This window comes from Microcaecilia unicolor, chromosome 8 (assembly GCF_901765095.1).
Source record: "Microcaecilia unicolor chromosome 8, aMicUni1.1, whole genome shotgun sequence".
NCBI lineage: Eukaryota > Metazoa > Chordata > Amphibia > Gymnophiona > Siphonopidae > Microcaecilia > Microcaecilia unicolor.
Window position 1 is genome coordinate 10773655 of NC_044038.1, and position 25688 is coordinate 10799342.

Consider the following 25688-nt stretch of genomic DNA (forward strand, 5'->3'; position numbering starts at 1 on the left):
CAGGATCAAAAGTTCCCCAGGATAAAAAGGCTATGCTCAGCATTTAACTTAAGTTGCCCATTTTGTGGAGCGTCAAATTGAAGATTATAACTTGAATTTACCAAGCCTTGGCTGATAATGCATCACAGTGCTTTAATTCTGTTTTAAAAATGTATAAGCCAACACAACCCATGAGGTCTGAGGATGGCAAGACTGCTTCGTATTCCGTTGATATAGACAAATTTATTTGGACGAATCTAAGAAGCAAATTTTTTTCTGTGGCTGGTCCTGTTGTGTGTTACAAGCTGATGACTTGCTATACTGCGTTTAGAAAGAAGTTGAAAGTATTTTTTTTAGCCAGGCATTGGATTAACGGGAAATAGCAGCTAGGAACCATGGCACAATCTTTTGTTGTCTGTCTAGATGTGTTTTAGTGGTCTGTTATTGTTGGATAGATTGTGATATTATGTACGTGCTTTGCAATCGGTTTAAAACTGTGGATGGGCGGAACAGAAGATGGATTCCACCATTTGTGTTTGAATTTTTACACCTGGAAGGGGAATGACAGGGCAGCAGACAAACCCCTGGTCAATGATAGCTCTGGAAAATGGTCTGACTTCTTTCTTTATGGAGTTCTTCCTGCCAGGGCTAGGTGTGGGCATCAGAGAGCAAAAGATTTAGGGGAAGTGAGAGAGCAAATGTTTATTTCTCCTTCTACAGTGCTCTCCTATTTTGGGGAGTGGTGCAGTGCAAAAATGTGTTTTCAGCAATACAAAACCTTTTTTTTTTTTTTTGTGATGGCAGGAAGGGGGCTGGAGTTCAGCAATACCTGCAGAAAGGAAATTCCAGGCTAAGAGAGCAAAAGGGACAGTATTAAGCACCAACCCAGTTCACTGACAGCGGAACGTCACTCCTGCAAACAATGTTGCTGCCTTTTCACCAACTATTACCGTGTTTCCCCGAAAATAAGACAGTGTCTTATATTAATTTTTGCTCCCAAAGATGTGCTAGGTCTTATTTTCAGGGGATGTCTTATTCGGGAGTAGTAGGGGGACTGTGGCGGTCGGGAACAGTATTGAAGTGGGGGGCGGTATCCTGCAGGAGTAGGCCGCGGCTCGCCTATCTGCCCACAGTGACCGCAGGACTCGAGCGGAGCAGAGTTGCCCTGGCCAGGCTGGGAATGGAGGAGGGGTATGGACTAGGGAAGGTAATGGAATGTGGGGCCGGGCTGCTCTGGCTGGGGGTCTCGGGAGGTTGTGAGAGGGCTTAGGGCGCAGGATCATCCCTACCGTATTACAAACGTAAAAAAAAAATTCTGTGGTAGCTCCTTTCCCCGTTGGTGGCGTTTTATGCACTCCTCCTGTACATTCGCAACACTTTCCATCCTTCTAGTCTGACTTAGCCCTTGGGCGATGGAGCAGCGCCGAAAGGGCTCGGTTACTCATTTTCTTTTCTTATTTCTGCAAGGGGGATGTTTCTTTTCTTTCCGGGCTCACTTACCGATAGTTGATCTTCACAAAAGCGTGAAGGAGGATGGTAGGAGTCCACTGGACGATAGATTTCCCACCTCAGTCTTGTTTCTTGCATTTCTTTTATGTTATTTCGTCTTTGGGTTGCAGCGAAAAAAATGAAGGTTTCTGTGTCCATGTCCCATCGGGACCAAACAAAAACTTTGCTAGGTCTTACTTTCGGGGGAGGCCTTATATTTAGCAATTCAGCAAAACCTCTACTAGGTCTTATTTTCAGGGGATGTCTTATTTTCGGGGAAACAGGGTAATATCGATTGTGATTCTTAAGAGGCTGTTTAAACATTCTGTAATTGTTCTACATATTTAATTCCAGCTGGAAAGAAACAAGTCTTTGCTGAGAATTGTTTTTGGAACGAGTTAACTGCGCTCTCCTCTCTTTATATTACTGTTTCAGTACCAACTTCATGTCCTTATGTACCAAGTTAAAATGTCATTTTCAGCGTTCTCTCGGGACTAGCAGCAATTAAAAAAAGTTGCATCTAAAGGGGATACATAATAAGAATTAGAGTATTTCCTGCATTGTCATACCATTTTTCTCTGTTTTCAGAATGCGCCAAGGTTTTTCATGCGGCTGGTTCCCGGCTGGTACTGTGTGGCCGGGACAAAGAGAGACTGCAGGATGTGGTGAGGGAGCTCGCCAGCATGGCTAAGAAAACCAATAAGGTAGGCCGGTGTTAAATGCCTTACTGCTAAAGGAGCAGGGCTTTTTTTGAGGGGGTACTTGGGGGTCCTGAGTACCGGCACCTTTTCCATTATCTGCTAAAATTGACCCATGGTCCCCAGGTTTTAATGAAAGAACTCAGGCTCTACACACCAGTTCTGCCTTGTCATAGATTCTGGGGGTCTTTTATGTAGGCGTGCAGGCATTTTTAGCGCACGTTAAATATAAGCGTGTGCTAAATGCTAAAGACACCCATAGGAATACATTGGCGTCTTTAGCGTTTAGCACGCACCTGTTTTTAACACGCACTATTATGCCTACGTAATAGACCCCCTCTGTGACTAGTTGCAGGGGGCCTGGCTATTGTGGGGTGGGTCCCTCAGTGATCACTCCTGAAGGGTGGCCTGGCGTTTGAGTAGCACCACCTTTTTCACTAGAAAAAAATGCACTGTAAAGGAGTGAATGGGATTAGCTGCTGCAAAGGGAGAATTGGGTCCCCTGCTTAAGTGCGTGGTGGAAAGGAATTAGCATCAGGACCATGTGGCTCATTTGCACACTGGGGGAACTGGCCACGCTCCAGCAGGGCTAAGAGTGTTTGGCACAGTTCAATTGAGTCCCTCTCAACCATGGCCTTTGCATGGCATTGTGTGGCTCTCTACTTTCTGTACGTATCTCTAACACGATGTAATACATTTAGTTAGGCCCTTCTCGTCCCTCTTCACTTGCTCACCTTTTTAATTAAATGACTAAATCTGGATACTATGGCTTGAGAAAGGGCCTTAGGGTGGGGTTGTTGGTGTTTGGGATCAGCCTCGGCCCGGAAGAATAACATTCCACTCATTAGAATGGGCCAGCAGTTGAAGTAGACGTAGCAGGACCTCGAAGGAGCTGGAAGAAAAAAGAAATAGCCTAAGATTTGCTGCAGCTGAAAGGAATATTCCTTCCCATGCTACAGATTTGATCAGTAAACGCCAGCTGTCCGTGTGCACTGTTCAGAGTTCGCTGATGAAGGGGTAATTCATAGCAGAGCTTGACATGGAAATCTTTTTACTGGTGCTAATTTTCCTTGAAAGTTCTCTTTCTCTCTTAGTTGGCCTCAAAAGGGAAACCTGTCGACACATCTGCTTATACAGGGGCTTCCAGTATCTTATACTGTATCTTTTTTGATAGAGCAGTACTGCTTACTTAACGTGAAGATTACAAGAGACTACAAACCAAATATGGGAAGCATTAGTCACTGGTTTGCTCAGGAGCAGAGTTATGACCACTAGTCTCCTTAGAGGCAGTGAACTCTGCTCTTATCCGGAAACCACCTCTGAGACTTCATTGACCTGCAATGCAGGAGTCTGTTGCTATTTGAGCTAGCCAATACTGCCCTCTCCTCAAGTATCTGTGCAGCAGACATGCTAGTCATATAGTCCAGCGCTGAGCATGACTTTTCCTGCTGCATCCACAGGATTTGGGAGAACAGGCATGAGGTCTGCAGTATCCAAGTGAAGACAGATACTATGTACAGAGTGTGGAAGCCCTTGGCGGGAATCGGTGCCAGAGCTGAGGACTGTTTATTATTTATAAGATCTGCTCAGGGGGATCCTAATCATTGCTAATGTTTCTTGTCCACAGTGAAACACTTAATCGGGAACTAGTGCAGACTGTTAATAGGAAGCGTGCTTGCACAGTAAATGACTCTAAAGGACTATAAATGTATTATGTAATTAGTTTATGATGTGATTTTATCAAATGCTGGATTATTATTATTCTGGCTTAGTATATGGATACTGCCACTTCATCTTTTCTCTGGTCCTGTAGCTTTAAGCAAAGGCAGGTCACACAAACACACCTTTACACTACTGGTCTCTCCCGGTCTGATTACAGACTCACAAACCCCATACTGTGACATTTGACCTCTCGGACACTGAAGCTGTGGCAAGTGCTGTAGGAGAAATCCTAAAGTGCGTCGGGCACGTGGACATCCTGATCAACAATGCAGGGATTAGTTACCGAGGCACAATATTGGACACTGAAGTGGATGTGGACAGAATGGTGATGGAAACCAACTACTTTGGACCTGTAGCTTTAACTAAAGGTACATAACTTTTTTTTTCCTTTTGTGTGCGTAAGTACCAGGATCAGGGCATCCCTTTTGCAGGCGTAGTCAGCACTGCATTCTAGTGATGGAGGCAAACACTAGGAAGTACCTCTGCTGCTTTTCTATTGGCTTCTGGTACAGTTGTCCCTAGAACCTCCTGGCTGAGAAATGGCTGATGGCTTCCTCCAGAGAGTGCTTGACTCTCCGGCATCCTTCAAGACATCTGCTCATCACTATATGGGTGTACTTCCATCCTTCCATATCTGGAACCAAGGTCATTGATTCCTTGTTGCAATGGAAACAGAGAATGTGACAGCAGATAGACCATGAGGTCTATGTCTTTCCTCAGTCCCATCTCAGCTTTATTGTCCCTTCCCCTCCCTTAGGGATCCTCTGTACTTGTCCCAAATTTTCTTGAATTCTAATACTGCTTTTGTCTCCTCCACCTCCACTGGAAGACTTTTCCATGCATCCATCACCCTTTCTGTGACAAGCATGTAGAAAACCCAAGGTTACTTCCAAACCCTAGGGATGAGTGTTAACCTCCAAGCGAATGATTTTTTTTTTTTACTTCCTAAAATTAAACATAAACAGGAAAACTGGGGGTTTCTTATTTTGAATTCCAAAAGCATAAGAACACTTCAGAATTGTTGGATAGAGGGAGATAGAAATTTTTTGAATAAATAAAAATAAAAAATGTGGGTATATTGAAATTTTGTAGTGTCTGCAAAGTTCCACTGAACTCTTACTTATTTTTCTCTAACTACATTTCTTGTCAGTTTTTCCTTCATTAAAATGACCTTTCCTATGCATCACTGGAGCACATCCTTTCTCTCTTTGCTATTTGAGTGTATATGATTATGGTACAGCTGAAGTGTCATGCATTCCTTTTCGGTGACTGCACAGCTATGTGTAGTGGTATACATGATCTGAACATCTCTTGTTTATCTCTCGTTAGCTCTTCTGCCTTCCATGATCAAGAAGCGAAGTGGCCACATAGTTGTCGTCAGCAGCGTGCAAGGCAGAATAAGCATTCCTTTCAGATCAGCATGTAAGTCTCTGCTGCATGATCAAGGCACCCTCCTGTCTGTTCTAGTCTCTGAAGCACTCAGTACAAGACTGCCAGATTGAGTAACACGCAGCTTCCTTTTCGTCTGCTAAAGACCATTCCCAACGAGCAGGTAGTATGCACTCCAACCAGCAGAGGGAGACAGAGACACTGAGGAGTGCGTGCACCTGCTCAGTATTTCTCAGTCTCCCAGGAAAGACAGGTGAATCCATGTAACCCTGCTCTGCTTTAGTGGGTGCGCCAGTGTTGGCCCTTTGTTAGATTTTTGGTCTGGGCCTCCTTTGCAGGGTCCTAGGGAGTTTTGGCTCTTGCTTCTCCTTTTGTTTAAAAAAAAGAACCAACGCTTAAACTTTGAGAAGAGCAATTATATAGTTCTTCAGGAGAGGGCAGCTGCTTCTGGTCTCGGTCTCGGTCTTCAGGCCCCTGCACCTTGGGGCTGTATACTCTAGTCTCCAGGTCCCTCCCCCCCCATACTCCCCTACCCTTCTTGTGTGCAGTATGCCTCTGCCTTCTCCCCCACTTGCTTGGGAGAAGTTCCTTAAGGCAGTACCGTGGGGGGGAACAGAGCACCGATTTAAAAAAAAAAAAGGCAGCATCGTGCAGATAGCTGTGGTTGCAGCAGCAGGTTTTTTTAGCGGTGGGAGGCTGGTAGCTGGACACCACGAGAGTGGCTCACTGCATGGTGACACAGTTGGAGAAGGTGTGCCGCTGTGTGGTTTGTTTCGCGTGCCACATGGTCTCGATGCACAGCAGCCTCTGCCGTGTGTGCGAGGATGCGGAGCCACAGCACGACACGGAGCCAGAATCGGGGTTGCCACTGGCACAGGGTACAGCAAATGCACCCTGCCAGAGTAAGGAGGTTGTTTCTGGGGAGCTTGCTCCTCCAGCCTGTGGTGTGCTTGATGCGGCTTTGGTGGGAGAGGTTTTTTTACTCCAAATGCTCCGTACTTGACCATGATGCCTCCGTGATCTCTCCTCATTTTCACCTGAATTTGTCATTTTGTTACATCAGGCTTATTGCCTGAAACGGGGGTTCCTGCTGGATGCTTCGGAGGGGGGACCGCCGGTGCCCCCGGCAGAGAAGGGCCCGGTGGGAGCTTCGTTAGGGGGCCTTGGGGCCAAGAAACCTGATATGCTCATGGTGGAGGGCCTCGAGGAAGTTCTTTCCCTCGGGTGGGAGCCTCAGTTTGGGGTGGACAGTGGGGAGCCCTAGGATGCAGGGCCCCTGGATGAGCCTTCTCAGGTTCCTCTGGGGGAAGACCCTTTGGTGGTGCGCATTTTTAGGCAAAAAGAGTTACCAACCTCGTTGCTGGAAGTCCTCCAGGCTCTGAAGCTGTCGGTGATGAGAAAAGGGGACCCACAGTTAAAGGGGGTCCGCTGGCAGCCCCAGACCTTTCCCTATCATGAGGATTTGAAGGAGCTGGTGGAGGCGGAGTGGCAAGCCCCAGGTTCTCCTTTACAAATTGGTCGGGCTATGGCTTGCCTTTATCAGCTCCCCCTGGCAGATCTGGAGTCCTTTCGGGTTGCTAAGGTGGAGGCGTTGGTAACGGCGATTACCAAGAGGACGGTGATCCCTGTTGAGGATGGGGCGGTCCTTAAGGATCTTCAGGACAGTCGGTTGGAGGTTCTGCTGAAGCGCTGCTTTGAAGTTTCCGCCTTGGCCTTACAGGTGGCCATTTGTAGTGGTTATGCAGCTCAGGTCTGTTTTCGGTGGGCTGAGCATCTCCTGGATGTGCTGGCTTTATCTTCCTCACAGTCTGCTTCTGATGTTGTTATTTTGGAGATGGGCACTGCCTTTCTCTCAGATGCCCTGTATGACTTGGTCCCCTTGCGAGCCGTCCGTCAGACCTTGGAAAGACTTTTGGTTCTGCGAGCGGTAGTTCCTGTTCCTCCGGCCAAGAGGGGTTCTCCGAGGACAAGCAGGCTGCTTGTTCTCACTGATGGGGTGACGTCCACGGCAGCCCCCTCCAATCGGAATCTTCACTAGCAAAGGCCTTTGCTAGTCCTCGCGCGCCCACGCGCACCGCGCATGCGCGGCCGTCTTCCCGCCCGAACTGGCTCGTGTTCGTCAGTCTTCTTTTGTCCACGCTCGGTACGGTCGTGTTGCGCCGTTCGTGCCCCGGAAAGTCGACCTTGCGCGTCCTTTTCGACGTGTTTTTCTTCGGAAAATTCTTCAACTGTTCGGGAAGTGTTCCGGAAGCCTCTTCGGCTTTTTTTTCCCCTTCCTGTATTTTCAGATTTTGCCCCGGTAAGTTTTCTTTCGTCGTCGGGGTAGGCCTCACTTAGGCCTCGGTCGAAATTTTCTCTCTAAATTTTTCTGGTGCCAATTTTCGTCATTTCGACTTTTGATCTCGCCGGCGTGATTTTTCCGCCCATGACATCGAAGCCTTCCAGCGGCTTCAAGAAGTGCACCCAGTGCGCCCAGGTAATCTCGCTCACTGACAGGCACTCGTCGTGTCTTCAGTGTCTGGGGGCCGAGCACCGCCCTCAGGCCTGTAGTCTGTGTTCCCTTTTACAAAAGCGGACTCAGGTAGCGAGATTGGCCCAGTGGAACGTTTTGTTCTCGGGCTCTTCGTCAGCATCGGCACCGGGGGTATCGAGTGCATCGACGTCGTCAGCGTCCAGAACTTCTTCCTCGGCCGCCAGTGCATCGTGTGCATCGAGGCATCGGACCTCTGCATCGGCGCTGAGGCATCGGGCGACTGTATCGACGTCGGTGGTACCGGGACCTCGTCTGCTGATGTCGTCGGACGGTGGTGCTTCGTCTGGAGTGCAGGTGAGGGCTGTCCACTCCCCTGCTGGTGGCGGTGAGCCTTCGGGTGGGTCTCCCCCCACCCTGAGGGCTCCTGTGGTACAGCCCCCTCCGAGACCGACCCCCTTCGGTCTCGGCCCCGAGGAAGAGACGGCTGGATTCTACGTCCTCCTCGTCGGTGCCGGGAAGCTCCGGTGACGTGCTTCGGAAAAAGTCGAAGAAGCATCGACACCGGTCCCCTTCCCGTGTCGGCACCGAGAGCTCTGGGTCGCCGAGGGAGTCGGCACCCAGCAGACATCGGCACCGAGAGGACCGCTCACCCTCTGTTCAAGCGGTGTCGATGCGCTCCACTCTGGACAGCCCGGAACAGCCTCCACGCCCGGAACAGGTTCTGACGTCGACGCCTGCATCGACCTCCATGCCTTTCTCTGCAGCCGCTCTAAACGAGAGCCTCCGGGCCGTTCTCCCAGAGATTCTGGGAGAGCTGTTGCGCCCTACCCCTCCGGTACCGGCGGTGCTTGCGCCACCGGTACTGTCGAGCGCGGCGCCGGCTGGTCCATCGCCCGAGGTGAGGTCCCCGGCGTCGGTGCCGCGTGCGGTACCGACTGCCGTCGCCTCCCAGGAAGGCTCCCCGACTATGTCGGCGGAGGGAGCTTCGCCGATGCGGGCGAGGGAGTCTACCTCTCGACGCCCCCATCGTGGACATGGCTCCACGGAGTCGAGTCGGGCACGGTTGCAGACACAGGTCCGTGAACTTGTGTCTGACACCGAGGGTGAGGCCTCGTGGGAAGACGAAGGAGACATCAGATATTTCTCTGATGAGGAGTCTGAGGGTCTGCCTTCCGATCCCACTCCCTCTCCTGAAAGACAACTCTCCCCTCCTGAGAGTCTGTCTTTCGCTTCCTTTGTCCGGGAGATGTCTACGGCCATCCCCTTCCCGGTGGTTGTGGAGGACGAGCCCAGGGCTGAAATGTTTGAGCTCCTGGACTATCCTTCTCCACCTAAGGAAGCGTCCACTGTACCCATGCACCATGTCCTCAAAAAGACATTGCTGGCGAACTGGACCAAGCCTTTAACTAATCCCCACATTCCCAAGAAGATCGAGTCCCAGTACCGGATCCATGGGGACCCAGAGCTGATGCGCACTCAGTTGCCTCATGACTCTGGAGTTGTGGATTTGGCCCTAAAGAAGGCTAAGAGTTCTAGAGAACATGCTTCGGCGCCCCCGGGCAAGGACTCTAGAACCTTAGACTCCTTTGGGAGGAAGGCCTACCATTCCTCTATGCTCGTGGCCAAAATTCAGTCTTACCAGCTCTACACGAGCATACACATGCGGAACAATGTGCGGCAGTTGGCGGGCTTGGTTGATGCTCTCCCCCCTGAGCAAGCCAAGCCTTTTCAGGAGGTGGTCAGGCAGCTGAAGGCGTGCAGAAAATTCCTGGCCAGAGGGGTGTATGACACCTTTGATGTTGCGTCCAGGGCCGCTGCTCAAGGTGTGGTGATGCGCAGGCTCTCATGGCTGCGTGCCTCCGACCTGGAGAATAGACTCCAGCAGCGGATTGCGGACTCGCCTTGCCGTGCGGATAACATTTTTGGAGAGAAGGTCGAACAGGTGGTAGAGCAGCTCCACCAGCGGGACACCGCATTCGACAAGTTCTCCCGCCGGCAGCCTTCAGCATCTACCTCTACAGGTAGAAGATTTTTCGGGGGAAGGAAGACTGTTCCCTACTCTTCTGGCAAGCGTAGGTACAATCCTCCTTCTCGACAGCCTGCGGCCCAGGCTAAGCCCCAGCGCGCTCGCTCTCGTCAGCAGCGTGCGCCTCAGCAAGGCCCCTCGGCTCCCCAGCAAAAGCAAGGGGCGAGCTTTTGACTGGCTCCAGCAGAGCATAGCCGACATCCCAGTGTCCGTGCCGGGCGACCTGCCAGTCGGAGGGAGGTTGAAAGCTTTTCACCAAAGGTGGCCTCTCATAACCTCCGATCAGTGGGTTCTTCAATTAGTCCGGCAAGGATACACCCTCAATTTGGCTTCAAAACCTCCAAATTGTCCACCGGGAGCTCAGTCTTACAGCTTCCAGCACAAGCAGGTACTTGCAGAGGAACTCTCCGCCCTTCTCAGCGCCAATGCGGTCGAGCCCGTGCCATCCGGGCAGGAAGGGCTGGGATTCTATTCCAGGTACTTTCTTGTGGAAAAGAAAACAGGGGGGATGTGTCCCATCCTAGACCTAAGGGCCCTGAACAAATATCTCGTAAAAGAAAAGTTCAGGATGCTTTCCCTGGGCACCCTTCTTCCCATGATTCAGGAAAAAGATTGGCTATGCTCTCTGGACTTGAAGGACGCCTACACGCATATCCCGATACTGCCAGCTCACAGACAGTATCTGCGATTTCAGCTGGGCACACGTCACTTCCAGTACTGTGTGCTACCCTTTGGGCTCGCCTCTGCGCCCAGGGTGTTCACAAAGTGCTTGGCTGTGGTAGCAGCGGCACTTCGCAGGCTGGGGGTACACGTGTTCCCATATCTCGACGATTGGCTGGTGAAGAATACATCCGAGGCAGGAGCCCTGCAGTCCATGCAGATGACTATCCGCCTCCTGGAGCTACTGGGGTTTGTGATAAATTATCCAAAGTCCCACCTTCTCCCAGTGCAGAAACTCGAATTCATCGGAGCTCTGCTGGATTCTCGGACGGCTCACGCCTATCTCCCAGAGACGAGAGCCAACAACTTGTTGTCCCTCGTCTCGCGGGTGCGAGCGTCCCAGCAGATCACAGCTCGGCAGATGTTGAGATTGCTGGGCCACATGGCCTCCACAGTTCATGTGACTCCCATGGCCCGCCTTCACATGAGATCTGCTCAATGGACCCTAGCCTCCCAGTGGTATCAGGCTGCTGGGGGTCTAGAAGACGTGATCCACCTGTCCACGAGTTTTCTCAAATCCCTGTATTGGTGGACAATTTGGTCCAATTTGACTGTGGGACGTCCTTTCCAAATTCCTCAGCCACAAAAAGTGCTGACCACGGATGCGTCTCTCCTGGGATGGGGAGCTCATGTCGATGGGCTTCACACCCAAGGAAGCTGGTCCCTCCAGGAACGCGATCTACAGATCAATCTTCTGGAGTTACGAGCGATCTGGAATGCTCTGAAGGCTTTCAGAGATCGGCTGTCCCACCAAATTATCCAAATTCAGACAGACAACCAGGTTGCCATGTACTATGTCAACAAGCAGGGGGGCACCGGATCTCGCCCCCTGTGTCAGGAAGCCGTCAGCATGTGGCTCTGGGCTCGCCGTTACGGCATGGTGCTCCAAGCCACATATCTGGCAGGCGTAAACAACAGTCTGGCCGACAGGTTGAGCAGGATTATGCAACCTCACGAGTGGTCGCTCAATTCCCGTGTAGTGCGACAGATCTTCCAGGTGTGGGGCACCCCCTTGGTGGATCTCTTCGCATCTCGAGCCAACCACAGAGTCCCTCAGTTCTGTTCCAGGCTTCAGGCCCACGGCAGACTGGCATCGGATGCCTTCCTCCTGGACTGGGGGGAGGGTCTGCTGTATGCTTATCCTCCCATACCTCTGGTGGGGAAGACTTTGTTGAAACTCAAGCAAGACCGAGGCACCATGATTCTGATTGCTCCTTTTTGGCCGCGTCAGATCTGGTTCCCTCTTCTTCTGGAGTTGTCCTCCGAAGAACCGTGGAGATTGGAGTGTTTTCCGACCCTCATCACACAGGACGAAGAGGCGCTTCTGCATCCCAACCTCCGGTCTCTGGCTCTCACGGCCTGTATGTTGAGAGCGTAGACTTTGCCTCTTTGGGTCTGTCAGAGGGTGTCTCCCGCATCTTGCTTGCTTCCAGGAAAGATTCCACTAAGAGGAGTTACTTCTTTCTGTGGAGGAGGTTTGTCGTCTGGTGTGACAGCAAGGCCCTAGATCCTCGCTCTTGTCCTACACAGACCCTGCTTGAATACCTTCTGCACTTGTCTGAGTCTGGTCTTAAGACCAACTCTGTAAGGGTTCACCTTAGTGCAATCAGTGCATACCATTACCGTGTGGAAGGTAAGCCGATCTCAGGACAGCCTTTAGTTGTTCGCTTCATGAGAGGTTTGCTTTTGTCAAAGCCTCCTACAGTGTCATGGGATCTCAATGTCGTTCTCACCCAGCTGATGAAACCTCCTTTTGAGCCACTGAATTCCTGCCATCTGAAGTACTTGACCTGGAAGGTCATTTTCTTGGTGGCAGTTACTTCAGCTCGTAGAGTCAGTGAGCTTCAGGCCCTGGTAGCCCAGGCCCCTTACACCAAATTTCATCATAACAGAGTAGTCCTCCGCACTCACCCTAAGTTTCTGCCAAAGGTTGTGTCGGAGTTCCATCTGAACCAGTCAATTGTCTTGCCAACATTCTTTCCCCGTCCTCATTCCTGCCCTGCTGAACGTCAGCTGCACACATTGGACTGCAAGAGAGCATTGGCCTTCTATCTGGAGTGGACACAGCCCAACAGACAGTCCGCCCAATTGTTTGTTTCTTTTGATCCCAATAGGAGGGGAGTGGCTGTGGGGAAACGCACCATATCCAATTGGCTAGCAGATTGCATTTCCTTCACTTACGCCCAGGCTGGGCTGGCTCTTGAGGGTCATGTCACGGCTCATAATGTTAGAGCCATGGCTGCGTCGGTAGCCCACTTGAAGTCAGCCACCATTGAAGAGATTTGCAAAGCTGCGACGTGGTCATCTGTCCACACATTCACATCTCATTACTGCCTGCAGCAGGATACCTGACGCGACAGTCGGTTCGGGCAGTCAGTTCTTCAGAACCTGTTTGGGCTTTAGGATCCAACTCCACCCCCCAAGGGCCCTGTTTGTTCTGTTCCAGGCTGCACTCTCAGTTAGTTGGTAAATTTTTTAGGTCAATCTCAGTTATGTCCTCGCCGTTGCGAGGCCCAATTGACCATGGTTGTTGTTTTGAGTGAGCCTGGGGGCTAGGGATACCCCATCAGTGAGAACAAGCAGCCTGCTTGTCCTCGGAGAAAGCGAATGCTACATACCTGTAGAAGGTATTCTCCGAGGACAGCAGGCTGATTGTTCTCACAAACCCGCCCGCCTCCCCTTTGGAGTTGTGTCTTCCCTTGTATTTGTCTTGCTACATACTGGACTGACGAACACGAGCCGGTTCGGGCGGGAAGACGGCCGCGCATGCCCCCCTGCTTGTTGACATAGTACATGGCAACCTGGTTGTCTGTCTGAATTTGGATAATTTGGTGGGACAGCCGATCTCTGAAAGCCTTCAGAGCGTTCCAGATCGCTCGTAACTCCAGAAGATTGATCTGTAGATCGCGTTCCTGGAGGGACCAGCTTCCTTGGGTGTGAAGCCCATCGACATGAGCTCCCCATCCCAGGAGAGACGCATCCGTGGTCAGCACTTTTTGTGGCTGAGGAATTTGGACTAGCAAAGGCCTTTGCTAGTGAAGATTCCGATTGGAGGGGGCTGCCGTGGACGTCACCCCATCAGTGAGAACAATCAGCCTGCTGTCCTCGGAGAATACCTTCTACAGGTATGTAGCATTCGCTTTCTGGGAGGTATTTCATTTACTTTGTTGTTCCCAAAAAGAAGGATTTCTGGTGTCCAATTCTGGATCTGAAGCTGGTGAATCGGACTTTGCGGGTATCCCCTTTTCGCATGGAGACCCTCCAGTTAGTTATTGTGGCGGTACAGCCGGGGGAGTTTCTAACGTCCTTGGATCTGTCTGAGGCACACCTTCATATTCCCATTCTCTGGGATCATCAGAAGTTTCTTCTTTTTGTGGTCTTGGAAGAACACTATCAGTTTTGGGCAATGCCATTCAGCCTGGCTACGGTGCCGTGGACCTTTTCCAAGTTAATGATAGTAGTGGCAGCCCAGCTACAGCAGGAGGGTATCCTAGTGCACCTCTACCTGGACGACTGGTTAGTCCAGGTGAAGTTGGTGGAGGAGAGCCGGAGAGCTACAGATCTGGTCGTTCATCTTTTCCAGCATTGAGGTTGGGTGGTCAATGTGCCCAAGAGTTCTCTTTCCCCCAAACAGTCCTTGGAGTACATGGTGATACGCTTCGACACCTGTGATGGCATGGTGCATCTTCTGGCAGCGGGATCCTGAAGGTTCAGTCCCAGATTCATCAGCTACTTGTGGCCAGGACTCTATCCATGTGGGAGATTTTTCAGGTTCTTGGCTCCATGGCAGCAACCATCGAAGTGGTGTGATGGGTGAGGGCTCACATGCCTCTCTATTCTGCCCTCTTGGCGTGCTGGTCTCAGGTGGAGGTGCTCTCTTTCAAGGTTTGGCTCCATCAGCCAGTGCACCTCAGCCTTCAGTGGTGGCTGAACCAGCATCATCTCACCTTCAGTGGTGGCTAAACCAGCATCATCTGAGTCAGGGCATGTCTCTGGACCCTCCAGCCTAGATTCTGGTGACAGCGGATGCCAGCCTGGCTGGGTGGGGCACCCATTGTTAGGGGCAAGTGTCCCAGGGAAGTTGGTTGGTGGAGGGGTCCCATTGGTCCATCAACCGGCTGGAGACTCGAGTAATCTGTCTCGCTTTCTTGGCATTTCAGCCGTTGCACTTCCGGGGTGTTCGCGTGCTCTCCAACAATGTGATGGTGGTTGCATACATCAATTCCCCGGGGGGGGGGGGGGGGGGGGTACCAAGAGTTCTTTTTTGGCACAGGATGCAGCACTGATCATGGTCTGGGCAGAGCAGAACATTCAGTTACTTTTGGCAGCACATGTACTGGGTTCCACCAATCTGGAGGCAGACTCTCTCCGTTGTCATTGTCTGGATCCAGTGGAGTAGAGCCTAGCCCCCTTCACATTCTAGCTCATCGTTGATGGCTGGGGTCCTTCGATTATGGATCTCATGGCCACGGCAGAGAATGCCAAGGCCCTAAGTTTTTTCAGTCACAGAAAGGAAACGCTGTCAAAGGGTCTCGATGGGTTGGCTCAGCCCTGGCCTTGTCAAGAACTGTTGTTTGTATTTCCTCCGTGGCCGCTTATTGGTCATGTTCAGCGCATTCAGGTTCACAACGGTCTCATGATTCTGGTGGCACTCGACTGGCCACGCCGGCTGTGGTATGCAGATCTCATGAGGTTGCAAGTAGGTGATTCACTTCGCCTTCCCTTGGAGAATGGTCTGTTGAGTCAGGGTCCCATCCTAATGCCCGACGTGGCTTGGTTGTTGCTTATGGCTTTGCTGTTGTGCGATTTCAATTGTTGAAGAGTTATTCTGCCAGAGTGGTTCATACTCTTGAGTTCCAGGAAAAGGTCCACTTCTTTGGCCTATGTGCGAATCTGGTGTATTTTTGAGGCCTGGTGTGAGGAGAGAGGTGCTTTGGTGGGTCACTTGTTGAACTTTCTTCAATGTGGATTGGAAAAGGGTTTGTCTCTGTCTTCCCTTCAGGTGCAGCTGGCAGCGCACACTTGTTTTTGGGGACCGCTTCAGGGGAAATTGTTGACCATTCATCCGGATGTCTCCCGGTTTTTCCATGGGGTTAAAAGGTTGAGACCTTCTATGCGCACCCAGTAGTCCTTCCTTGGCACCACCCTTAAAGTTCTCACTCTAATGTGGCTGTCACGTCGGTGCACCGTATTTCGGAGTTGCAAGCTTTGTCATGGCATGAGCCATTTCTCATCTTCTCTAAGGAAAACGTATCGTTGAGGCCAGCCCCTTCCTTTCTACCTAAGGTGATGTCCCCATTGCATGTCAATCGGTCTCTTTACCATCTTTTCCAAGGGATGTTTCCTTCTCAGTTGCATAGGCTTGATATTTGTAGAGCTCTAAGTGTTATGTGTGCTGGACGGCGGAGTTTTGGAAGTCGGACCAGCTTTTAGTTTTGTTTGGGGGTCCGTGGAAGGGAGAGGCGGCATCTAAGGCCTCCATCACTCACTGGATTAAAGAGATGATTTCCTATGCATATCTACTGTCTGGAAAGGAAGTGCCTGCTGTGCTGCAAGCACAATCCCCACGCACCCAGGCTTCTTTCTGGCCGGAACATTCTCTGATTCCTCCTCTGGGCGGCGACCTGGTCTCTCTGCATTCATTTGTCAGGCACTATCTGTTGGATGTTCAGTCCGGGCAGGATGCTTCATTTGGAGCTTCTGTGTTACTCTAGGGATTTTCCCAGCCTTGGTGAGTGCTGCTTTGGCACTTCCCGCTCATCGGGAATGGTCTGGAGCAGACAATAAGGAAGGAGAAGTTAGATCTTACCTGCTAATTTGCTTTCCTTGAGTCTCTCCAGACCATTCCTGAACCCCGCCTGACAGTGGGTGGGTGGCTGGGGTGCCTATTGTTTTTTGGAGCTACAAACAGCATCTGTTCATGTATTGGTAACTGGCATGGTGCTCTCTTCCTTCTGGGATTTCTTCCGGGAACTTGGTTTATAGGTGTAAGTTTGTAGTTAGGTGTATTGCCTTCTAGTTTGAAAGTTACTGCTTGGCTATTTGAAATACTGAGCAGGTCAGGGTTGTACAGTCCCTTATACAGGTGCACTATTCATTAGTTCTCAGTCTCCCTCTGCTGGTAAGAATGCATATTACCCGCTCGTCGGGAATGGTCTGGAGAGACTCAAGGAAAGCAAATTAGCAGGTAAGATCTAATTTCTCCATTCCTTATATACACTGTATACATTTGGGGAGGCGATTTTTACACTGCCCCATGTTAGTGCCAGATCCATTGGGTACTTTCATGGGTGGATTTCGCACTATTTCTCAGTGTGAAAATCGTGTGCATGTATTGGCTTTTGAACATTTTGAGCCTGCTTTTTTGCAGGAAGAATGTGTGTATAAATTTGGAAATGCAGTCTATTTGTTTTTTATTCAGGTAAAGGTGGGCAGTTTTCAGATCTTACCCAGACTGGCTTTGAAAATTGTTCTAAGCTCTCAAATGTCAAAAGGCTGCAAAGAAGATGGCCTGCTGTCTGTAACATAGTGCTCTAAAAATCCAAAATGAGGCAGCTCAACTTTATATGAAGAAGGCTTCTTTATAACTTGTATACCTGAATCAATCCTTGGGAAAATCTAAGTTACAAAGCTTTCCCGATTAGAGGTCACCCGATTATCATCAGGGTTTTCTTCGGTTGAGCACCTGGCTGACCTTTTGACCAGCCGGTTCAGAGTTAGTAGGTTGAACCAGTTTTGTTTTCATTAAAAAATGTGTGGTTCCCTTCTTATTTATTTATTTATTACATTTGTACCCCGCGCTTTCCCACACAATGCAGGCTCAATGCGGCTTACATAGTAATTTGAAATACAAAAGTCATATAATAGAAATTTCAAAACATTATAAGTTGATCTTGATAATGTACGCTGAGAATAAGAGAAGGTAGACGGATAGGATAGTATAAATTTGGGAGAAATGGGGTAAGGAGGGATAAAAAGGGGAGATGGAGAAGAGAAGGATGGGATGAGTAGAGGGGGAATGGGGGAGGAGAGGTAAGTAGAACCAATGATGGGGTCGTTATCTAAATCAGAACAGAATTGGGAGTGGAGGTTGGTGAGATTATGTTGGGACATTAGGGTAGGATTGCTTAAAGAGATGAGCTTTCAGCATTTTTCTAAAGGGCAAGAAGTCGTTAATTAATCGGATTGGTCTGGGTAAAGCATTCCATAACTGGCTGCCCAAAAAGGAAACACTGGATGCGTAGTAGGTCTTGTATTTAATTCCTCTACAATTGGGAAGGTGTAGGTTGAGATAAGTTCGTGAAGAAATAGATCTATTTCTGGAAGGGAGGTCGATCAAATCGCTCATGTAGCCGGGGGAATTCTCCGTGTATGATCTTATGGGTCATTGTGGTACGGGCGGTTAGCTTGACGGAGTTTAAAAAGGGGTTAGATAGATTCCTAAAGGACAAGTCCATAGACCGCTATTAAATGGACTGGAAAAATTCCTCATTTTTAGGTATAACTTGTCTGGAATGTTTTTACGTTTGGGGAGCGTGCCAGGTGCCCTTGACCTGGATTGGCCACTGTCGGTGACAGGATGCTGGGCTAGATGGACCTTTGGTCTTTCCCAGTATGGCACTACTTATGTACTTATCTTGAAATTTATGCTGTTATAGTGCAGTAATTTTACATTCTAAGGTAAACATGAACTGCACTATCAGATTTTACAGATGTTTTTATTCCAGTTGGTGTAGACTGAAGCTCAGCCAAAACACTGAGATGAAGACCTTGTATCATAAGAATCCCCCATGCAACATTTAATTGCAAAGCTCATGAGTGTGTGCAGCGTGAAAGTAAAAAAGCTTGAAGGGAAGCACCTGAACTGTAACTTAGAGAGATAAAGGGAAGGGTTTTTGGGGTCCTGTTCTCTCCAGATAGATTTTTCTTTCATAAGAAATGACAAAAGAGGTCGGGGATGCAGAATACCATTATTTATCTCTGGACGTTCTGCTGTGCGCTAATTTCTGATGTGTTTGTTTTGCAGATGCAGCATCTAAGCATGCCACCCAGGCATTTTTCGACTGTTTGCGAGCCGAGGTACAGCAGTATGAGATCGAGGTGACTGTAGTTTGTCCTGGATACATACAGACTAATCTCTCTCTTAATGCTGTTACCGCGAATGGATCTCGATATGGAGGTGAGGCACGCACCCTTCTGTTTTGGAAACATTTATATCTTTCAGTAGAATAGGTGGCAGTGATTGACCACTGATCCCTGCACTGATTGAGGAAAGACAGGCAGAGATGTGGTTTGTAACTAAGCAAGGAATCCCAGGGCCTGGACTGAAAACTCCCAAGAGGTGGCCAGACAGGTCTAATATGAAATATCTGCCAAGGACGGATAGCAAATGCAAACTACCGTATTTTTCGGACTATAAGACGCACTTTTTTCCCCCAAAATTTGGGAGGAAAATGGGGGGTGCGTCTTATAGTCCGAAGGTAGCGTTTTTTTTTACCTCCGTTCCGTACTTACAGGATTCCGTGTTCCCTGGTGGTCTAGTGACGTCGGGGCAGGAAAGAGCCCCCTCTTTCCTGCCCATCGCGCTGCTCTCCGTGCTTCTCAATGCTTTCCGACGGTCTCGGCGAGATTCAAAATGGCCGCCGAGATTCTCGACGTCACTAGACCACCAGGGAACACGGAATCCTGTAAGTACGGGACGGAGGTCCAAAACCCGGACAAGACGCACCGGAGCACCTAGGTTTTAGAGGAGGGAAAGAGGAAAATTTTTTTTTTCCTATTTCCCTCCTCTAAAACCTAGGTGCGTCTTATGGTCCGGTGCGTCTTATAGTCCGAAAAATACGGTACTTTCTGCTGCTATCGAAGAATTATTATGGATGGCTGGTTCAGAGCACAACTGAACTTATCCAACTTGCTAGAAATTGTTGGGTGCGTTGTCTGGTTGAGGGATAATTTGTTTTGCTCCAGTTAAGGTTTCATGAGAGGCAGTGGAATAACTTTTGGCTTGAGAGGCCAGATAAAGTCATCTCCAGCCCTGCCCCCAAGCTCTCTAATTGCCGATGCTGTGTTGGGCAAAATACTGGTGGGGCCATGGCCCCTCTGGCCTACTGCATTCTGCTGCTGATGAGTATCACGAAAGTATTTTGATTTAGGTCCCTGATGGCGAACCTATGACACGCGTGTCAGCACTGACACGCGTAGCCATTTTCGATGACAAGCGGCAGCACCGCAGTGTGGTCCGCCCTCCCTCTTCGCTCCCGGAAACTAACCTTAAAGCCTCCTTTCACGTCGCAGCAAGCAGCAGCAGGGCAGGCCACTCCTTCCTTCCGTGTCCTGACCTCGCCTGACGTAACGTCCGCGAGGGCGGAGCACAGAAGGAAGGAGGAGAGGTCTGCCCTGCTGCTGCTTGCTGCAACGTGAAAGGAGGCTTTAAGGTTAGTTCCGGGCCCGGTAGCGGGTGGAGGGGGGGCCCGGCGACCTCAGGTGGGCAGCGATCTCGGGTAGGGGGGGCCCGGGGGCGGTCCTAGTAGCAGTGATTTTTCTTGAAGTGACACACCACCCGAGTTATGCTTGGTTTTTTGGTGAATTTTGACACACCAAGCTCAAAAGGTTGCCCATCACTGATTTAGGTGGTTAAAAAAAAGGTAGCAGTGACGTACATTTTTGGAGTAATTTTAAGAGAATAAAGCATCTAGACCAATGTTTTATGCAGGCAAGTAGATACTTATAAATTGTCCCAGTATAAATCTTATACATGTAGTAATTCATTAATAAAAAGCACCAAAATTAATGCAATATATGCGTGGGCAGAGTGGGGAGGGGGAAGTCCAGCACCTATGCATGTACTTACGAAAATGCACAGATATTCACTGATTCCTGTTGGCACATGCAATGCACTGACTTGTACCTGCCTCGGAGCAGGTGTAACTTTGTGTAGACACTTCTGGGTCATCTGTTTTATAACACACAGGCACAGCATCACAGCCTCTGTGCCTTGATCCTCTGTTCTAAAATTACCTCCTCATTTATGGGGCCAGGTAGAGGCACCATGCTGTTCTTCCTGACCTGTTGGAGTCTTACCTTGTGACTGCTCTAAATTCCCTAGTAGTTAAATTATTCCTCTCCCTTGATTATACCTTTAGCCCTCTGGACTCCGGTACATCTCTATATATAAAAGGCACCACCAACGTTCTAAATGAAGCCTCCAGCTGGAAGTGTGAAGGGGGAGAGATATCCGGTTTCCCCATGAGTGTCTGCCCCGCCCTCGCTCTCTCTGTAACAAAAAGTGAAGGAAAACACAGCAAAGCACGAAATCAAATCACTCTCTCTGTAACATTGAAGGACTCAGAGGGGGGAGGGGAGAGAGGGCAGAAGCCCTCACTATCTCTGTAACACAAACATAGCAGGAAACTTAACACTGAAGGACTCGACTCCGAGGGGGGAGGGGACAGACAGCACAGGGGAAGGGAGAGAGGGTAGAGGGCAGGGACACACACACTCCCACATGCACACAGAAGAAAACCTTGCTAGCCCCCATTTCATTTGCATCAGAAACGGGGCTTTTTTACTAGTCTATTAATATTGTCACCCTCATTCTTTATTCTAGACCAGGCCTTCTCAACCCAGTCCTCAGGACACACTTAGCTACTCAGGTTTTGAGGATACCCACGTGAATATGCATGAGAAAGATCTGCATACAGTGGAGACGGTGCATGAAAATCTTTTTCATTGTGGATATTTGAAAACCTGACTGGGTGGGTCCCGAGGACTGGATTGAGAACCCCTGGTCTAGATTATGATCCGCGGAATTGTCAGCTATTGGCGGTTTCATAGGTCTGCTAAAGGCACACTTTGTCATAGTGGAACAGTTCATGAGGGATTCATGTTCCTAAACGGCAGTTTCACCATCTTTCTCCATTTGTCTAGTTATGGACAAGAACACAGCAGAAGGAAGGACCCCTGAAGATGTGGCCAAGGTTGTTCTTAAAGCAGTTGGTGAAAAGAAAAAGGAGGTGCTGATTGCTGGGTTAATGCCCACACTGGCTGTATACTTGCGGACACTAATACCTAAACTTTTCTTCACCCTTATGGCAGCCAGAGCTAAAAAGGAAAGAAAAATTAAGGACTCCTAAACCGTGTTCTAAATTTTCCAGTTCTTCACCCAGAATGTGTGCCGTCACCTGCAGGGAGAAGTTGTGTTTCAGGAACATGAGAAATTTATTTCCCTGCCTTGCCCCCTCCCCCCTCCAATCAGCCTGATTTTTGACGCAGTGAACCCTGCTTGTGAGCCAACACCCCAAGTACAGGTGTAGTTCCGGATCACAGTCATTCTGCCCCGCTCGAAGTCCTGAGGTCATGTGCAACCTTTGTACCACAGAAGCAAAGATGAACATTGAACCAAGAGACACGCAAAAGGATCAGCATAGCATTGCTGCTTTACCACCATTCCAAATAATTGTTAAAGTCTTTTTAAATTCCTGCTTTATCAGTCCTAAGAATGACCATTTAGCTTGAAATTGGTTTAGAAAGCCAGGGTGAAAAAAATTAGAGCAAAAACCGGTTAATGTTTTTGAGGGAGGAGTAGAAGGGCTGGACATGGGAGCCTTCGATATGATGTGCATAGCTTGTGAGATGAGAGTTAAAAAGAACATATAAATCTTGTCTGTTGCTCAGTGGTGTAACGGGGGGCTGCCACTTGGGGCGGGGCGGGTCACCGTTGCACCCCCCCCCCCCCCCCGGGTGCAGCACGATGACATCCCCCCCCCCCTCGGTGCATCGACACCCCCCTCTCCCCCACCCTACCTTTAAAAAGAATATGGGAATCCTAGGCGCAGCGCCTCGCGCCTGCCCTGCACGTAAAAGAAATGTGGACCATCGGGCCTTCTCTCGCTCTGTCTGTCCCGCCCTTGCGGAAATAGGAAGTTGCGTCAGCGGAGGGCGGGACAGATAGAGCGAGGGAAGGCCCGACGGTCCACATTTCTTTTACGTGCAGGGCAGGCGCTGCGCCTCGCCTGGGATTCCGATATTCTTTTTAAAGGTAGGGTGCGGGAGCTGGTCGGGGGGGGGGGTGTCGATGTGCCGAGGGGGGGGTGGCTGGGGGGCTGGCAGGGAGCATCCCCCCCCCCCCCCGAGCTGACACCCGGGGCGGATCTCCCCTCCTGCCCCTCCCTTGCTAGGCCACTGCTATCGCTGCACCACATGATTAAATGATGTGAATATTTTGGAAAGTGTAACGACTAGTTCTTATTTCCAACGTCAGCCATAACTGTTTGATAAAGATGTATTTAACCATATGTTGACTGTGTCTGGTGGCTCAGGTGTAGAAACTTCTCAAAGTTGTTGCCTCTTTCCGTGCATTTGCTTTGTCCTTTGCGCTTGATTTTCTTGTCAGGAGCTGTGAAGATTGCAACGAAAGAACACCAAAACAGGACATAGACTCATATTTGGGCTGCCCCGGTTTGATAATCGTGTAAAATCTCCTGGATTAGTCATGTATTGGTCACAGATCTACCATTAAGCCTCCTTTTATCCTGTTTCTCGTAAGCATTTGGTCCACCCCTCTCTTCCTTCCCACTTTCATCCTCTTATCAGCTCTACCCAAGCTGAAACACCATGTTACAAACTGTTCTTTTTCTCGAATACATTGTTTACAATCCTTTCTCTCCATACCTCTGACCATCCATGTCCAGAAAAGCAAATGGTTTGCTTGTACCCTGCTTAGCTTTTACAGAGAATGTGGGATAGAAATCCATTAAATATCAGTACAACCCTCAGCCCAGTCACACCTCCATATCACTTCAGCTGTTAAGACTACAGCTGTTTTTCAAAAGTACTCCATCGCATCCTATCAGACCAGTCCAGACCAATGGGTTCTGTCCCTCTAACAGCAGATGGAGACTCACCCTTTAAGGGTATTATGCAGCATAGAATGTTCAGTATTTCCTCAGTCTTCCAAGCGGATGGATGGTGTGCTAACAGCCCTGCTCCCGACCCAGTTTCTAACTAGTTTCAGTTGAGCTTTAACTACCCTTTTGGGGTTTTGTGCTCCTGTGCCAGTTTTATGCTGAGTCTCAGTTGACTTCGGGGTGCCTATTTGGCTTATCTCCTGAATCAATGTCTCAGCGGGGCTTGTTCTTCTGACCCAGTTTAATGCCTGGGATTCAGTTGAAGTTGGAGTGCCTTCTTTGGCATAGAATCCTATTTTAAAAAGGCAGCTGTTATATGAAGCCGAGGTAGCCGAGATCCCCTTGCCCTCGACAACTGGACCACCACCTCTCCTGTGGAAGTCAGTCTGCATTGGGTGAGACTGTCCTGATTTATTTCAGTGCTCTGGGGGTTGTGCCTCTCTTCCTTAATAAGCTCTCACTGGTATCGGGCTTGACTTTTTCCTCACATCAGGGATCACTGACAGAAACCTTTGTTATTCTGGTTTCTATAAGCAGTGACTATTTCTTTGACTCTTATGTAGCAGATTAGCTACTCCTGTTTGTGCGACATTAACTTTCTCTCCATATTCCAGATGGTTACAATTTTTCCCACCAAAATTCTTTGTTTGTCAGCTGGTGTGTTTGTTTTTTTTTTCAAGTGTTTTGTGGCTGTTTGATTCACAGTAAGCAAATCCTGACACTTTATTAGCCCTTCTCAAATAAAAAAAAAAAAAATTACCCCTTAGTAGGACATGTGCTCCTCAGGTTCATTGCTCTATGCTACAATCTGATTTAATTTTGTAATTTCTGGCGCAGTCATCTCAATGGTTACAGTAGCTGCCTGAAAAGTAGATACAGATTCTACTACGTTTCTCTCTGTTTAATTTGAATATCAGTTAGGCTAAGACTGTTCTTACATGCAGCAATCATTAATTGCAGTTATCATTCATGAAAGGATCAGTACAGACTAGAGAGTTGCACAGGGACAGAAATCTAACCCGTTCCCACCTGTCCTCGCAAGTAATCTTCTCCATCCCCACCTGTAACCTTCAGAAGTACTCTTTGTATTTTCATTAACACACAAAAAAAAAATTAAAAAAAAATGTGCCAAAAACAGGCATGAGATGATTAACTATTAGAGAATGACACGGGGACAAAATTTGGCCCCGTCCCCGCTCGGTCCCCATGGACTCTGTCCTCATCTACAGAAGCCTTGAACACATGATTTTTTATTAAAGTATAAAAAAGAACAATATGCTGTGCAACTGTTGTGTATAAATTACAAATAGAAAACAATAATAACAATGTGCAGCTATAATAACCCTCCTTCCCACCACCACCACCTTCTACCCTTCCAACTGTGGGCTCTGTCCCCGTCCCCATGTCATTCTCTACTAGCTATGCCAACTTAATAAATATGGTTTTTACACAGTCACCCTAATTTAATAAGCAAAATCAATTATCACAGCCTTATCAATTAACATAACCATCCTGCTAGCGCTAACAGGTACCGTTGTTATCACTCCCCTATTCCCTACGTATTAACCCGAGAACCCCCAAATCCAAAAATACATTAATTCAATAATTTCAGTCACCCCAGGATCACACACATGGGAAGCCAGCTACCAGTACCACCACTACCCACTGCTTCCCCAATCCCTATCTCCCTCCCCTCTGCATTGCAACGCTTGCAAACAAGATCAGAGACTAAGACAAGCAAAAAGAACAGTACCTATAAAATTTCCGGTTGGCTTTCTGGAACGGTTCGAGGAGGCGAGCTAGCACTAGCAGGCAAGGACTTTGGAATCGGCTGCTGCCAGTGCATACGCTGCATGTGGAAGACTCTTGAGTCTAGAAGATTCGCTCACATGTGGATGTGACGGTCGCCCACTTCTGTGACTGATGAAAGACTGAGCCTGCAGGAAGATTAGTTACAAAAGCAGGATCTGAAAACAGTTTTTTTTTTATTCCACTAACTCTGTCTATTGCCAAATCTCTTTACGAGTTGGAAGATGAAATGTCTGTCACGGGCCAGGTTCGCACAGAGCTGGACTTATAACGGAGGCATGTGCAGATGTTTTGATTAGTGCTGTGGCCAGTGGAGGTGGCTGATTCTCGGTGGTGGGCGGGCTTTGCTGGTGTGCAGAAACTCTCTGGCTAAATATGATTCGCTGGCATTGCTGCTCAATTTCCTACTGTGAGCCTGACAGGCTGATTAAAGCGAGGAGGAGGAGGCACGTGAACTTCGAAGAACTTGTTAGGCGAGA

The 25688-nt window shown here is 49.1% G+C and overlaps 1 protein-coding gene across 2 annotated transcripts in view; it reads left to right on the forward strand.

Moving 5' to 3' along the window:
• DHRS7B (dehydrogenase/reductase 7B) overlaps nt 1-21630 on the forward strand; it is a 41171-nt gene extending 19541 nt beyond the window's left edge. For both annotated transcript variants that reach the window (XM_030211032.1, XM_030211033.1), the window contains exons 3-7: nt 2056-2171; nt 4045-4255; nt 5217-5309; nt 18522-18674; nt 21422-21630. In XM_030211032.1, coding sequence (XP_030066892.1) covers nt 2056-2171; nt 4045-4255; nt 5217-5309; nt 18522-18674; nt 21422-21627 — 779 coding nt within the window. In that variant the 3' untranslated portion in view covers nt 21628-21630. The remainder of the gene's footprint in view (nt 1-2055; nt 2172-4044; nt 4256-5216; nt 5310-18521; nt 18675-21421) is intronic.
• The last annotated feature ends 4058 nt before the right edge of the window (nt 21631-25688 follow it).